We start from the raw sequence: 16,071 nt of genomic DNA, 5'->3' as shown, positions 1-16,071 counted from the left end.
GGACACAGTCCCTATGAGAGCTGACTAGAGTTTCGAAATTCTCAACAAACACGCATGCACCAGGCACCATCAGGCCCCTCTCCTGCACAAATGTCACATCCTACACGCTCTCAACCCGGCGCTATCTGTGCATTTCCACAAGAGACATTCAGCTCTCTTCATCTGCAGACGTGTTCAGAGCTGAGACCTCCCTCCCACACTGATGTCTGGGATCCTGGAGGGTGAGGTCTGGTAGTGCTCAGTGGGTCAGCTGTGCACTCTGTTGAGGTCCAGATCCCGATGCCCTCTCTGCGCCCCAAGAGTGGCTTCCAAGCTTCCCTGCTTGCCCCTCCTGTCATTCCCGCCAAGTGAAAGCTGAAGGCTTGACTTTCATCTGTAGTGAGAATCCCTCGCTTCCCGCTTACCCTTCCCATAGCAGGGGATGTCAGTCCAGGCTCCTCAGACAGGGAGAGTGGGGTACTCACCTTCTCTGCTGGCTAAGAAAGGTGCTCTCCGTCCAAACTCAGTGCCTGAGCAGGGAAGCAGGCACACAGTCCCACGTTAACTGTGCAGGAAATGCCAGTATCCTGGAGTCCTGCTCTTCCCTTCTGGCGGTGCAGACAGGTGACAAAGGTCCTTGCCTTTCTCTCCCTGAGGGGCTGGGGGTCTGCTTTGTCCCCAGGTTTACATGGCCCAAGCCCACCTGCCTCGGGACTGTTGGGCACCCCGAGAAGGGCAGTGGGTGTGGACAGGCAGCCAAGGTCAAGGGCAGTGCAGAAGGCACAGGGAAGGTGTGCCCAGGGCCATCTCCAGGGACTCTCCTCTGCTCCCTGCTGGCCAGGTGAGGGATGCTGGGTGGGCCCAGGTGACCCTCGTGCTGTGTGTGTCCTTGCAGCTGTCCCTTCCTATCCATATGGAATCACACTTCTGAACTGCGACGGCCACTCCATGACCCTGGGCTGGAAGGTGCCGAAGTTCAGTGGTGGGGCGCCCATCCTGGGCTACTATGTGGACAAGCGCGAGGCGCAGCACAGGAACTGGCACGAGGTCAATGCCTCGCCACTGCAAGACAGGATCCTGACGGTGGGTCTGGCTCACATCTCCACTCCATGTTCTGAGTTCCATGAGGTTGGCACAGGGGACAGGGCAGTGTGCCCAAAGTCAGGCAGCCAGGGCTGGGCTCAAGCTCCTGTGGGGCCCCTGACTGGGGCCCAGCTCCTCCCAGCCCTGCTCTTCTGTGCGCCTCTGGGTGTCGTCTGCAAGCCTCAGTTTCCCTGCCTACCTAGAGCATGATCTTGTCTGCCAGAACATCCATGTACAGTGGAGTGGGGAAGTGTGGAAATCCTGGCTGGAACCCGCCAGGCTGCGGAAAGAGGGTGCTTAGGGGATTCAGTCCGATTGCCTGTGAGGCCCTTCCATGTGTGGCACCTCCCAGACTGCCCTGCATGCTTTCTGCGGGCATCACTGCTTTCCTGTATTAAGGAGACCGATCTATGCAGGTGGAAGGCTTGACCGAAGGCTCCCTGTATGAGTTCAAGATCACTGCCACCAATCTGGCGGGAATTGGGCAGCCCTCAGACCCCAGTGAACTCTTCAAGTGCGAGGCCTGGACAGCGCCAGAGCCTGGTGAGATGCTCCTGTCCTGGACATGGGGAGGAGGGGCTGCACAGGGCAGGCAGTGGGGCTCTGGGGTGTGGGCCCTGCTCTCTCTTACAGTCTGCAGACATCCATTCAAATCAGGCAGATACTTGGGGTGTAGGAGCTGTTGAGGCCAGTGCAGTCTGCTGGGGACACAGCAGCAGCAGGTGGATGGGGTGAGTGTGAGTGTGAGGCAGAGAGCGTGGAAGGGCTGGCAGCCCACAGCACTGCCCGTGTGGATGATGTCCAGCTGCCCCTCTGCATGACAGCGTGTGTCCCAGCCACTTTTCCAAGGAGCAGAGAGCACAGGGCTGAGTTGGGGCCCAGAAAAGGAGCAGGCACTCGACCATGTCCAGGCCACCCAGTGTCATCAGCCTCTGCTTGGGATGTGTCTGTCCAGCCACTCGTAACCCTGGGGTCTCCAGCTCAGAGGCAGAACCCTAGCAGACCCGAGTTTATTCAGGACTCTGTTTAAACTCTTTTCACAGATTCTCGAGGCTGGGCATCAGTTTCTTTGTGCTCAGTCTGTCAGGAACCAAATGCATCCCTACCACACTTATATTTTCAAAAAGAAAAACCTAAAATTTGAAACGAAGAAAAGCAGTTAGACTGTTGTGCAGATATTGTTGCTTTTTCTCCCCGCCCCCCCGCACTCCCCTTCTCTCCCCTTCCTTCCCTCTGCTCTCTTCCTGTCTTCCTTCCTGCCCTCTTCCTTTCCTCGAAGTTCTGATGCAGTCCCTTTGCTCCTGGCACAGCCCTGGGGAGAACCTGTTAGTGTGCAGGACAGGGAAGCTGAGCAGCAGGGGTGCAAGGTGTGACCTGAGGGAGGTGCAGGGATCCTGCTTCTCTCCTGCCACCAGTTGCTCTTGGGGACCTGGTCATCAGCAGACACTGTCAGATGCATGGATATCTTGGGGTGTGGGTTCCAGCCCATGACTTCTCTTCTCTGGTGCCCCTGCTGGCACCCAGAGTTATCTGTGTGCCAAAGGAGGCCCATGCAGGCTGGGCCGTCCTGTCCCCTGCATCGGGCTGGTTCCCCCTCAAGGGACTCTCCATCCGGTGCCATGTGGTGTGAGGAGAGTGTGGGGCCTGGGCTGGGGTCCAGGCTGTGCCCAGGTGCCCGGCTCTTGGTGCCCCCCCAGGGCCCGCCTACGACCTGACATTCTGCGAGGTCCGGGACACGTCGCTGGTCCTGCTGTGGAAGGCACCCGTGTATTCCGGCAGCAGCCCTGTGTCTGGGTATTTCGTGGATTTTAAGGAGGTGGATTCTGGAGAATGGAAGACTGTAAACGAGGCCACAAGTCCAAACCGCTACTTGAAGGTTATTCCTTATTTGTTCTTTGCCCTTTTGTGAGGAAGTGTTTGTGACCTGCGCCTCATCACAGCCCCTGGGGACACTGTCCCAGTGTCACAGAGCATCCTGGAGAGACAGGGGTCCTGAGCCATGCCTGTCTTTCCAGTGCTGCTCCTGCCTGTGGGTTGAGAGCCTGCAGGTGCACACACCTACACAAGACCATGTGTACACACTCACATTATGACTCGTGCTAACCTTCCTGCGAGCATTGCTACTTTACTGTGCAAGGCCCTGTCACCCTTAGCTGTGACAATGATCCTGGGCCCCATAGGCCCTGCGGACACAGGTGCCCTGGCAAAGGTGCCCAGTGCCTAACCAGAGGTCATGGAAGTGGGATGTGGTTAGACCAGGATGCCGCACCCTGGCACAATGTGCCAGGCACGGGCCAGTGAGTGGGCTGAGGGGACAGCACTGGCTGTGGAGCTCTGCTGCCATGAGGACACACACCCGTGTGTCCTGTCCCTAGGTCTGTGATCTGCAGAAAGGTCAGACTTATGTGTTCAGAGTGCGAGCAGTGAACGCCAGTGGACCAGGGAAGCCTTCAGACATGTCGGAGCCAGTGCTTGTGGAGGCCAGGCCAGGTGAGCTGTGCCCACTGCCCTCAGGAGGCAAAGACTGTGGGAAGCTGGGACTTAGGTGTGCACGATGTACAGAGGCCGTGCCACATGTGTGGGGTGTGTGTGTGAGAGCGCTGTGTGGAGAGGTACACGGGCTCCTGGGTCTGTGCAGACTTGGGGCTGACCAAGCTCAGCTGCGTGGTCCTGAGCTCCAGGCCAGGACACACAGTTGTCTGGTCCTTGTGGGGTGGGCAGGGCTGGTTCTTCAGGAGGGTGGTAACTCATACTTCTGCTGATTGCGGATCTGGAAATTATAAAACTGTCGGTGATTTTTCTTGATTACAATGAATTCAAAATCCCAGTGGGTGACACTGAGAAGGGTGGCTCCACTGGAGGGGAGCTGAGCACACAGAACTGCGGTGCCCGGATGGCAGCAGGCCACAGCTCGCAGGCCGTACCCTACTGCTGCTCTGCGCGTGGCCCTCCCTGTGCACATTTGCTTTATTTGTCCCTGCAGGCTCCTCCTGCCTGCCTCTTCTGGTAACTCGAGAGCTCTCAGTTCTACCTCCTAGCAAAGGCCGAGCTGTGTCCCCACTGACCCCTAATTTCCAAGAGGTGACTTCTGACTGGCGCAGTTAGGCTGGGATCCTTCTTGTCTGATCACAGCAAATAAACAGTAAATGCTGTGCTCTGCAGGGACATATCAGTCCCTTTGGGGAAGGGGAGGCTGTGGTGAGGCCCAGCCCTGTGCATGTGGCAAGGGGCTGGACCTCCGAGAGACTGGCATGGTGGGGCTGCGATGCAACCCGGGGTGCTCTAGGGTCTGGGATGCAGGCGTGGAAATGGGGCAGCTCATGCAGCAGTGGTGGTGGGGCACCCAACCTGCCACTCCACGTCTCCGGGCTCCAGGCTCTCTTCTGTGGATCCCGGTGTCGTAGGAGGACGTGATGGAACTGATGATCTGGTGTAAAACGAGCTCTCCACCTGTGCCACTTCCTGGCCAAGAGAAGGATCCAGAGAACACAGTGTTCCTAATGCTTCCTCGCCTTGTTGCTCGGGCAGGCACAAAGGAAATCAGCGCAGGTGTGGACGATGAGGGAAACATCTACCTGAGCTTCGACTGCCAGGAGATGACCGACGCCTCCCAGTTCACGTGGTGCAAATCCTACGAGGAGATTGCGGACGAGGACAGGTTCCGGGTCCACACCGAGGGTGACCGGTGAGTCGCCGTGCACAGGGCACTGCAGGACGTGGCAGCTCCTCGGTGGAGGTGACGAGTGTGTTCCTCCTCTTTCTTTTCAGCTCACGGCTGTACTTTAAGACACCAGACAAAGTGGATGTGGGGACTTACTCTGTGTCCGTGAGTGACACGGAGGGCGTGTCCTCCAGCTTTGTTTTGGATGAAGAAGGTAAATCTCCACGGTACCAGCTTGCTCGGTAGTTTGTTGTGTTCCAGGACTGAGTCCGCAGAGAGCAGGGTGTGTGTTTGTGGGAGGCTGGGAATGGGGCCTGCTTACTGGAGCCCAGATGCCTTCACAGATTACACAAATCCAGAGTGAGTGCTCTCTGACACACACCCCCAGCCAGGCCCCCGGTGAGGATCCAGCTCACTGTTACAGCCAAGTTCTGGTACTTCCGGATGAACTGCTCAATGGAGGGCACCTGGGAAACAGTATCTTTGTACACGAGTCCTCAGAGCTCAGGCAGGACCCACAGTGGAAGGCTCCTCCCATCCTCCCAAGAAGGAGAAACTGAGCAATCAGACAGCTTTTGCTACTGCATGTGAAATACATTTTAGGGCTGTGGCCCGATCCCTGCTCTCCCTAGAGTGTCTATCCAGGAGAAGGATGTGTCTTGGGCAGCATCACAGAGCTGAGTCCACGAGTACATGGGCCACAGTGAAGTGGCACAGGTATGGCTGCTGCATTCTCCAGCACTCTCGTCCAGCAGTTCCCTGCGCTGCCCTGCTCCCTGCAGCTCAGCTTCACCCTCTGTCCTGGAGTACAGCATCAGCCACCCTCAGATCACCTCTAAGGACACTGAGCTCTGAGTCTCCAGGGTCCCCAGGGCATCAGCAAGTCCTTGGATTACCAGTGGGTGCTGGCTGGCCTGCTTGGGGTGGTGGTCAAGGAGACTGGCACAGGGCACAGCCCAGCATCGATACCTCAGCCATTTGTGCTCCGATGACAGAGGGTGGATGGCCCCTCATGGTGCACAGAGGTTTACTGGAGGCTGGGAGTCCATGAGTCTGGTGAGGGCCTCTTCCTACTGTCCATGGCCATGGGCACCAGGCCGAGGAACTCCCTCCTGTGACCATGGTGTCAAGCCAGGACACCTCTCCACACAGAAACTTAAGTGCACGTCCAGCCCGCAGCCTTGGGCCTATGAGGACAGGTGAGCACCGAAGGGGCAGCAGCAGGGGCACTGACGGCCGCCCAGGTCTCAGGTCTGCCCCACATTGGTGACACAGCAAGCTCATCAGCCTGTACATGGTGTGACCAGCACACGGGGCTGGGTAGTTCTCCTTACCAGGGCCCACTGTGTGGCTTCCATGTGGGGAGAGGGGCTTCTCAGTCTGCCCTTGCTGGCCTTGGTGCAGGGGACTTCACACAATGCTCCATGCACAAAGTCACCCTTCCAGAATTCTGAAAGCCGTGCATTTTTCTGTGTTTTTAAGTTCACACACGGTAGTTTTCACTTCAACTTTAAATAGTTGCAGAGCATAAACTAGCTTTTCACTGCTGTGACAGAATACCTGAAACACCAACTTGAAGGAGGGAAGTTGATCTTGGCTCATGGTTCTCAGATTTCAGTTCATGGTTAATTGGCTGCGGTGTTCTGACCGGAAGTGAGGCTGAGCCACAAGGGGAAGGGGCCTGGCAGAGGAGCCTGCTCACCTCATGTGGCCAGGAAGCAGAGAGAGCAAAAGAGGCAGAGAGACAGGGCAGGGCCAGAGTCAGTCCTGTGGCCACACCCCCAGACCCACCCCAAAACTAGGCCCTGCCTCCATGTGCTCGCCACCTCCCACTAACACTGTCAGACTGTGATCTCTTGGGTGGATTAATCCACTGTGGAGCCGAGCACTCATGACCCAGTCACCACCCCAAGCTCCAGCTCTGAACACTGAGCCCTTTGCAGAGGACATTTTAGATCCCAACACAGGATATGACTGCTACCACGTTTTACATTACACATAGAGTTTGACGTATCTGAGCTGGGATTTAGCTCCTTGGATTCATGGTTGTTCCCACCCAAGTCCTGCCCACCAAAGTGGGTTTCACAGTCAGATCCATACCCAAACTGTGTCTGTTCTCAGCATGGGAAGTCTGAGTCAGAGGAATGTGCCCAGATGTACCCTGATGGCTTCATTCTAAATTCTGCTTTAGGAAGGAAGAAGAGAGGAAGGAGGGAGGAAGAAGGAAGGAAAGGAGGAGGGAAGAGGGAGGAGGGAAGAGAAAGGAGAGAGGGAGGAGGGAGGAAGAAGGAAGGAAAGGAGGAGGGAAGAAGGAGGAGGGAGGAGGGGAGAGAAAGGAGAGAGGGAGGAGGGAGGAAGGAGGGAGGAGGAAGGGGGAAGAGGGAAAAGGGAGGAGGAAGGGGGAAGGAGGAGGGAGGAGGGAGGGAAGCCTGGAGGAAGAGCTTGCGGGTTTGGCACACAGTGTTTCCCAGAGCGACCCCACTGCTTGGCCTTTCTTCACACTGATGTGCCATAGCAAGGTTCAGGGTGGAGAGAAGGATGCGTGTTTTTCTTTAATAAATTAAAGAAGGGGATTTAAAGGGGACGCAGTGTCCTGTTGGTACTGCAGCCCCAGCGGGCAGGCTGGTGCGGAGGCCCTGCTCTTGTTTAGCCTTGCTGCCCTCCTCAGCCTTCTGAATGCACAGCTCAGCACCAGTGAAAACATGCTTTTCTTGATTTCAGAACTTGAGCGTTTGATGGCGTTGAGCAACGAGATCAAGAACCCCAGTAAGTGGCCCTCGTGCTGGGGCACGGATGCAAACCCAGGGCAGCTGGGGCGTGGGGAGCTCTCCGGGGCACGGCCTTGGGAAGGAGGCCCTTTTAGACTCTGGCTTGCAGGTGTGCGAGGAGGATTCTGGGTGGCTCGTGGGGCTCCTGGGGACTGGTGTGCCTGCTGCACCAGCCCGACCTCGGTTGCTAAATCACACCATGTCAGGAAAGCAGTCTCTGCCTGTGCTGTAGATCCCGCCTGGACCCAGCACCTGGGGGTGAGGGGCTTTAACCACCACAACAGTGTTAATGAAGACCCTCCTTTTCATTTTTGGCCTCTTTAATCCAATGTGAGACTCCAGAGTTTCACTGTCAAACCCTTTGATAATTAGGACCCCGATATGCAGCTCCCTCCCCAAGGGTGTGTGCATAGCTGGCCTGTGATGTCTTTCTTTGCGCAGCAATTCCTCTGAAGTCAGAATTAGCTTACGAGATCCTTGAAAAGGGCCAGGTTCGCTTCTGGCTGCAGGCTGAGCACTTATCACCAGACGCCGACTTCCGCTTCGTCATTAACGACAGGGAAGTCTCTGACAGCGAGGTGAGCTGGCTGAACCTGGGTCCTTGGGTTGAGGTCTGTTGTGTCAATCCAGTGCTCTGGGTTCCTTCCTGTCACTTTCTGAGATACCGAGTTCGAGGTGCAGAACTTTGATCAGATGAACGGAATCAGTAGATTCTCCTGACATTGGCTTTGCATTAGAGAAGATATGAACAGTCTTTGAAATGTGAACCTGTGGGCATTAAAACTTAACAAACCATGTTTCAAAGATTGGGAGCTTGAGTCTAGGAAAAGGCTCAGGTTCTACGGGGAATGTCCTTAATGAGTCAGTTTCTTTATTGTCTGTAAAGGATATGGAGAATCACAGTCTTTGCTCTGTGGTGAAGGGTGCCACCCAGGGGCCCCAGCCCCGACCACTTCCCAAGGGAGAAACAGGTGAGGATAACCCCACATGTTCAGGACCCTGCAGGCTGCTCCCTTGGTGGGGCGAATGTAGTGTCCAGAGAGAAAGTTCCAGGAGCTGCCGAAAACCACATTATGCTACAATATCAGCACAAGTGCTCGTTCTACTCTTGATTCTGTGGAATGAATCTTACAGTTTTTATGACACTTCCTTTCTGGCTGTCAGATATTGGAAAAGGCATCCACTATGTTTAGATTAACCTCCTCTAAGTATATCATGACAGATGAAGGATAAACTGTGGGGTTCTGTGATGTTCAGGAGGTGGGTGGGGGTCTCTGCAGTCCCCCTCTGCCAAGCGCAGTGCTGTGGACATTTGGCCGGTTACTGAGCCCCGAGGGGCTCCTTCCTCCCCCACTGTGTAAACGTCCACTGGAGGCCTGGGTGGGTCCCTGCAGCCTCAGCCTTGGGCAGCACGATGGCTGATGGCTCAGGTGCCATCGTCAGACAGAAACCCTATGTGGACAGTGACCAAATGATTTTCCAGGTCATCAATACCATGAGGATGGTGACATATTTTAGGATTTAGAGACAGGAAAAAATTGGCTTAAAAGTGGACTTCACAAACCTGATGAGGGAGAGGCTTGGCTCAAGGTCATCGGAGAAATTTTCCCTGTGCAGGATCACGCCTCGAGAGGAAGTGGATTGTGAGGTGCTGCAATTTGCCTCCAGAACATCTGGGGTCACCAATTCTACTGCAATAGGAGCTCGCTCTAACAATGTGGGCTCTGCCGCCTGGCTGGTTCCTGGAAAGTGGCTGGACTAGTTCTTGTCTTTCAGCAGCAGAGCACAGGGAACTTTAAATTGGGAGGCTGGGGTGAGGTCTGAGGGTGGGAAGAGCCTGTCCGTGGAGCCTCGAGCCTCCCATTATCTGTCTGCCCACCACTGGCCGAGAGGCAGTAGCATGTGGGGGAAGGTGCGCCACGGGAAGCCCAGGGGCAGAAGGTGGCCACTCCTGAGCTCCTCAGATGGGGCTGTGTTCTGGGACGTGCTCAGAGATGGGGGTGGCCCCGTGGGTGCTGGAGGGCAGGCATAAGAAAGGGGCGAGGCCATGGCAGCATCCTACAGCTGACTCCTGGTCTGAGAAGCCTTGGCCTCCACTGGGCCAAGATTCTTCCCAGGTCTGGCCCCTCCCCCGGCCCCATCACCCTCACATGCTGGTCCCCCAGCAGTTTGTCCTTTCCTGCCATGTGGGTGACTTCTCAACCATGTGTGCCCCTGTCCTATTGCCTCCCTGAGGCTGGAGACCATGCCCCGCTTGCCTGTGCATTCTCAGTGTCCAGCCAGGAGCTGGAGCTGCTTCTTGATGTGCGGGTCATGAGTGAGGCCAGAGCGGAATTCGTCCTTGGAAAGGAGAGTGGGAAGAGAAGAAGGGAAAAACAAGGAGGTCCCTGGACAGAAGCCACAGCCTGGGCAATGCTGCTGAAGGCAGAGGGAGCGGGCGCCTCAGGGCTGCCTTTCTCCTTGACGACGTGACATTTATTCACTGTTTTCTGCTGGCCAGAGACATGCTCAGCACTATGTGAAGTTGCAGAGGAGTCAGTCGCCGTTCCACTTCCCCTGGGTGGCCAGAGGCTGGCAGGATAGACAGGCCTTGGGGAACACTTGGGGGTGCTCCTGTGTGGGAGATGGGGCTGTGGCCCGGCAACGGTGTCTCAGCTCTAGGGTGTTACTGAAGGCTTCCGCAGGGAGGTGGTGTTCAGGGAAAGGCTGTTGGGCTGTCATCAGGAACACGTGTAGGGGGATGGCACAGCCTCACAATATCCCCCTGTCTTCTGACACACGCTGGTCTGTCCTGTATGGTGCTGGGAGTCCCAGCCCTGCCTCAGGAAGCACCTGCCTCTCTTGTACCGAGGCCTCTGCACCACACTGTGGCTATGGGCCTGAGTGTGGCTGGGAGTCTTCGGGGTTGGGGAACGCTTCACTGTGCTCTCTGTGTGGGGTTTCATCACTGTTCCATGCTGGTTTTCTTGGGTTATTGCAGGTTGGGTGTTCATTCTTGGGTAAGGAGCAGGGTTCGCTGGGAGGTGTCCATGGTGGTACCAGGAGATTCCCCCTCGGAGTCTGGGCTTTGTCATGGGAAGGGACTGGCCCCCCTTTAAGCCCTGGTTCACTCAGAGGTTTAGTTGATGGAGATTCATTTTGTGTTCTCTTATTGGGATTCCTCAGTGGTCACAGTCGACACAGCTGTTAAACATGGAGAGGGAAAGCTGGGAGGTGGGCCACTGTGTAATCCTCTGTCCTTGCTCCCAGACACACAGAATTAAATGTGACAAGTCCACAGGCCTGATTGAGATGGTCATGGATCGATTCACTATTGAAAATGAAGGAAGCTACACAGTGCAGATTCACGATGGCAAAGCCAAAAACCAGTCTTCTCTGATTCTCATTGGAGACGGTATGTTCTGCTGGACATGTTCATGTACCCACTAAAGATGCCTCTAACAAAACTCCATCGAGTGGAGAGAAGCAAGCACATTTCACATCTCCCTATTCTGCATATTCAATTTAGCTTTCAAGGCTATCCTGGAGGAGGCTGAGTTTCAGAGGAAAGAGTTCCTCAGGAAGCAAGGTGAGTGGTCAGCCTGCTGCCCTGCTACCAGCCTTAAATTGGAGGATTTGCCCAACACAGGCTCTGCAGGTCTGAGGCCATCTAAAGTAACCTACTGGGGGAATCTGGCAAGGAATCTCCATTCTTTGCCCCTTGTGTGTTTTGTTCTTACTTTTAACTTAGGAAGCTCCTAATGCTTAATGTTCAAATTCCTGCTATCGCCCTCGTCCAGTCCAGGCTCCATGGCGACTGCTGGCTGGCGCGTCTCTTTTGCACCTGGGGGAGGCTGCTTCGTCCCTCTCTTCTGGGCGCTCCCATGCTTGGCACCTGTCATAACTCCCTGTCATGCACGGTCTGTGCCCACCTCATTAACCAGTAGTATCTCCTGATGCTGGCTGTGCCCTTCCTGGAGCCCAGACATCTTGCTCTGGTCACACCTCACCTTTGGGCTGTAAAGAGGCACCATTTGGATCCTGGGTGCCATCTGAGCCTGCTTTCCAGAATGTGTTTATATAAAAGATAGCAGTAACCTCACCTCCATCAGCTTTGTGCTTTTTTTGTGTTGCGTGAGATTATGGCTTATTAATATAGCACTTGCTTCTATCGTTATTTAAAATAATTTTTTGATATTTAAAAAATACATAGATACATCTGAAGTTCAAATGATACACAAATAAAATAAGCCTTCAGAAAATCACTAGGTCAAACTGTTTTTTCTTCATCTTATTACTATTAATTTTCTCTCTTTCTCTTTCTCTTTCTCTCTGGGGCCTTTACATTGACCTTTATACTGAGCTACATCTCCAGTTCTTCCTAAAATTTTTAATTTGAGACAAGGTCTTGCTAAGTCACTGAATTTTTCAGGCTTGGCTTGAAATTGAGATCTTCTTGCTTCAGCCTCCGAAAGTGGTGGGATTGCAGGTGTGGCCAGCACCCCCACTTTTTCTTACTGTGAAGGTTTTATGTAGTGTGCTAATAAATGTCCACATGACTGAGAAAGGAAACGCAGCCGTTTCATTGTTCTCCTTTCTAAAGAGCAGTAGATATTCCACACCAGGTGAGGCTGATGTTGTCACCAGGAAAATCGGGGCCCCGTGGGTGCTGGTGCTGACCGTGGCAACCAGGGGTGCTCGAGCTCCTGGGATCCACGATCCCACAGCTCTCCTCTGCAGCCCACAATGCATGCATGGACACGTGTGTAACTGTTTGCACACACGAGTGAGCCTGGGCAGGTCTCCGTCGTGGATGTTTGCTTGTTGATGTGACTTCTCTTGCTCCTTTTAAAGTCTTCCCCATGTCCCCCCAGGCCCCCACTTTGCGGAGTATTTGCACTGGGATGTCACAGAAGAGTGCGAAGTCCGTCTTGTGTGTAAGGTGAGGGGTGCCTAGACCCTGTCCTTGTCCCCACTGGGGGCCTGATCAGGTTCCGCCACAGAGCTGCGTGCATGGGTACAGCTTGTGCATGGTGGGCAGAGTGTCTTTTGGCTCCAGAGATTTCTCGTCCTGTGACCTTTGTGCCTATCTCGTCCTGAGGAGGCCACAGGGTGGAGACCTACAACAGGAGATTCAGTTTATGCCTGGGAGAGGTGGCAACTCAAACACTGGCAGCTGGCTGTGAGCCAGCGTGGCGGTGGGAATCCTCCCACCAGGCTGCTCAGGGGACTGTGTCAGGAGGCCAGAGGTGTGCTGTAGGACTAAAGTGCTTTTTAAATGCTATTCCCATACTTCAGTAATAAAACAGGCTTCGATTACTACTACATTGTATTTAAAAACCATTTAGTGTATTGGGCACGACTGTCACCAACTTTGACAACAATCCAGGGCACAGAAAGTCAGGAATGCCCGGTTCTTGTGTCACAGCCACAGACAGCGTAGGTGGCTGGAGGACAGGTAAATGGGCTGTTGCAGCTGAGTATGTCGCACGGGGTGGCAGGATGGTCGAGACAGGTGAAAATTACAGTCCACAGGAAAAATCAGGGGTGAACAAGTGTCAGGCTAGTGGAACAGGTGAGGCCAGACCAGAGGAGGAGCTGGCGTTGTGGGGCTCACGGAGTGGCTTGAAGAGAGAGCAGAGGCCCGGGCAGTACTGGACATGCCCAGGGAGGGCAGGCTCCCCTGAAGCCCATGTGGAGGAGCCAGCCTTCCTCACTGTCCTCCTCCCCGGGTTCATGTTGGTTGCCAATCAGGGCTTCTTGTTCTCGGGTCTCTTTAGTGAGCGCTAGCTCCAGAGCTTCGCTCTTTCATGTGCCCCCACGTTAGCTGTGAATACTTAGGCCCGTTTTCAGCAGTGAGGTTCACGCATCAGTGTTTAATAGGAAGACTCTGGGCAGAAAGGTCTATGGAAGTTCAGTATTGAACTTAGACTTGCTTGCTCAACAAATGCACATCCCACAGAATGTGTGAGTGGAGCAGGCCTGGGTGGCGCCTGGGCTGCCTGCCTGGCCTGTTGGTGCTGGAGGCAGCAACCTTCTCAGATGGACAAGACAGCCTTTTAGGGTCAAGACGCAGGCAGTGCAGAGGCCTGCCCACTGGGTGTCGGCTCGGAGCCCAGCATGGCAGGCCCCTCCGCTTCGCTGTTCCACCCTTTGACTGTGGCACAGGACACAGGGATAAGTGTGGCCCATGGGCAGAGGTGTGCGCGGCCCCCTTGTGGGCTCCCATGGTGTCTCAGCAGTGTGTGACTCTGTCAGTATCTAAATCCCTTAAGTGCCCTGGCTGAAGAGATTTAAAAATCTTTAAACAGACATTTGCATAAGCCCAGTGAAAATTACTTGAGATCTGAGTAGTTTACAGTGTCTACAATGTCACCCTTGTGTTTCTACAATGTCACCTTGTGATCCACGTTCTGTGGATCGTTTCTTTGTGTGGTTTGTTATCTGGTGGTTCTAAGTGGAGAGGCATCCTAAGTACATCCACGGACAAAATAGGGGAGGGAGGCACATGAGTGCAGACTTACATCCTTGAAGAAACCACTGATTGAAAAAGAAGTGTTTAAGAGAACCGCAGTCATAAAGACTAGGAAATCTGTCTTATCTGAGCTCTTCCCAGGGTATGTGGGTGCCTGGAGGGTGGAGGCTGTGGCCCGTGGGGCCCTGGATGTGGCCTGTGGGGCAGTGCTGTGCCCTCAGCGAGGTGATGATGCCACATTCTCAGAACCAATCCCGCCATCTGATCCCAGTCGCTGACCTCACTCTGGAGCCTGTGTGGGATGGGAAGGTGGGACTGTCCAGCTCAGGAGTCCAGTGGGACCATATAGGACCCAGCCCTGGGCTGTTTTCTCTTCCCGCAGGCACACAGGTCAGCACATGGGCCAGTGGCTCCTGTGGTTCAGAGCTCTGCATCCAGGCCGAACCCTGCCTGAGAATGGACTGCAAGGGCTGGCAGGGAAGGCCCAGGACCCTCTCGGCCTCTTCCTCCTGTGTGTGTGGAAGCCCTGGGATGCCAGCCACCAAGCAGCAGCCCTGGGACAGCCTCGTCAACCTCTCAGAGCAGGCTGTGCTATTTATAGGTAGAAAGCAGGTTGGCTGTGTCTTGTCCCTTTGGTGGCATTTCATGCCAACCAGGAGACTTTTATGCCACCTAAGTTCATGGGTCAGAAAGGCGAGACTGGTGTGTCTACCATGCAGGACCCTAGCAGCCTCATTATTTTAGAAGTTGTAGTTTAAGGATGCATTTGCTGCTATCAGGAGTGATAGCTTTTGTACAGCCTCTGTCTGAGGCATCTGTAGTAAAAACTGATCCCCTTTTCAGTTTTAGGCCTGTGATTTAAAATCTGAAAGACTGTTGAGCCAAGGGCTCCACACACTACATTTGCGATTTCTGTCCTGCAGGTTGCAAACACCAAGAAAGAAACCGTTTTCAAATGGCTCAAGGATGATGTCCTATATGAAACAGAGACGCCACCTGACCTGGAGAAGGGGGTCTGTGAGCTGTTCATACCTAAGGTACCTGGCGCCTTGCCAAGCCACAGCGGGTGGGAGTCATTTGTGATGCTTCCAGACTGCAGCCCCAATTCCTCGGTTTGCAAGGAACATATATTATCGGTGCTCACTGCTGTTTGCAGCGCGGTATTGATTTCATGTAAACGTGTGATGTGCTTTATTTGCAGTTGTCCAGGAAGGACCATGGCGAATACAAGGCAACCTTGAAAGACGACAGAGGTCAAGACATATCTATCCTTGAGATAGCTGGCAAAGGTAGAGCGAAAAATTCTTGCCCTCTTTGCCCTGCGATGGGCAGTGTCCCAAGGGGCCGTAGCTGTCTGTCCTGTACCCAGAGCTGTGTGTGTCAGGTGAAATGTCCTCTCAGTCCCTGTCGAGCAGCCAGGCTTTCTCCCCTCACTGGTGGGGTGAACGTGTGGGAAGCACTGGTGATATGACTCAGTGTGTGCTTGGGTTTATGCTGGCACAGTGTTCTTGCCCCTTGTTGAAAACGTGAGTAGCGAGAAACACTTGCTTCATATGCAGTCTTTTGTGGTAATGTGACCATTTCCAAAGAACATCGTAGTTTCCTGCATGGTTCAGTCAGACTTGGGAGATGCTGCTCTCAGGTACAGCTAAGCACCCTAAGGCGCATTTCCCTTCTCCTTCCAGTGTACGAGGACATGATCCTGGCGATGAGTCACGTCTGTGGTGAGTGCATTGCCTCTTGCTTCCTGGGTCTGTCGAGTGTTGACCTCCACTGCTGCTGTGGCAACCGCTCCTCTCAGGAGGACCCTGATGAGCCATGGCTGTATTTGAGCCTGCTCTGGATGGAGGGTGTGATGTCACCTGCATCCGGGTGGGGCCTGTGGGACTCAGAGCTCTGACTGGACAGGGTCCATGTGGATCTGGCCCTAACCCCCCACCTGGCCACTGTCTGATTTGCCTTTGGTTAATTTGGACAATGGCTTTAATCAAAATTATCAGCAGAACCTTTATTCCAAAGGTTAAGTAGCAGTAATGAGTCTTTAAAGCTCTGGCTTTATGTGGTATACACTGCACAACCTTTAGCTTTGTGAAGACCTTCTGTCTCTCCAGTCATCTTACTTGACT

General features: G+C 54.3%; 1 protein-coding gene across 3 annotated transcripts in view; it reads left to right on the top strand.

Moving 5' to 3' along the window:
• The window catches only part of Myom2 (myomesin 2), a 55,587-nt gene that overhangs the window by 31,720 nt on the left and 7,796 nt on the right, over window positions 1–16,071 (top strand). For all 3 annotated transcript variants that reach the window (XM_003479710.3, XM_063234989.1, XM_063234990.1), the window contains 14 exons: window positions 875–1,062; window positions 1,479–1,605; window positions 2,760–2,938; window positions 3,438–3,552; window positions 4,591–4,747; window positions 4,831–4,937; window positions 7,445–7,489; window positions 7,933–8,069; window positions 10,741–10,885; window positions 11,000–11,059; window positions 12,345–12,412; window positions 14,869–14,982; window positions 15,147–15,234; window positions 15,631–15,669. In XM_003479710.3, the coding sequence (XP_003479758.1) occupies window positions 875–1,062; window positions 1,479–1,605; window positions 2,760–2,938; window positions 3,438–3,552; window positions 4,591–4,747; window positions 4,831–4,937; window positions 7,445–7,489; window positions 7,933–8,069; window positions 10,741–10,885; window positions 11,000–11,059; window positions 12,345–12,412; window positions 14,869–14,982; window positions 15,147–15,234; window positions 15,631–15,669 (1,569 nt within the window). The remainder of the gene's footprint in view (window positions 1–874; window positions 1,063–1,478; window positions 1,606–2,759; window positions 2,939–3,437; window positions 3,553–4,590; window positions 4,748–4,830; window positions 4,938–7,444; window positions 7,490–7,932; window positions 8,070–10,740; window positions 10,886–10,999; window positions 11,060–12,344; window positions 12,413–14,868; window positions 14,983–15,146; window positions 15,235–15,630; window positions 15,670–16,071) is intronic.

The sequence above is a fragment of the Cavia porcellus genome, unplaced genomic scaffold (assembly GCF_034190915.1).
Source record: "Cavia porcellus strain 051 isolate PalLab524CR breed Dunkin Hartley unplaced genomic scaffold, mCavPor4.1 scaffold_24, whole genome shotgun sequence".
Taxonomy (NCBI): domain Eukaryota; kingdom Metazoa; phylum Chordata; class Mammalia; order Rodentia; family Caviidae; genus Cavia; species Cavia porcellus.
Note: the sequence above shows the minus strand (reverse complement) of the source record. Positions and strands in the feature narration are given on the sequence as shown.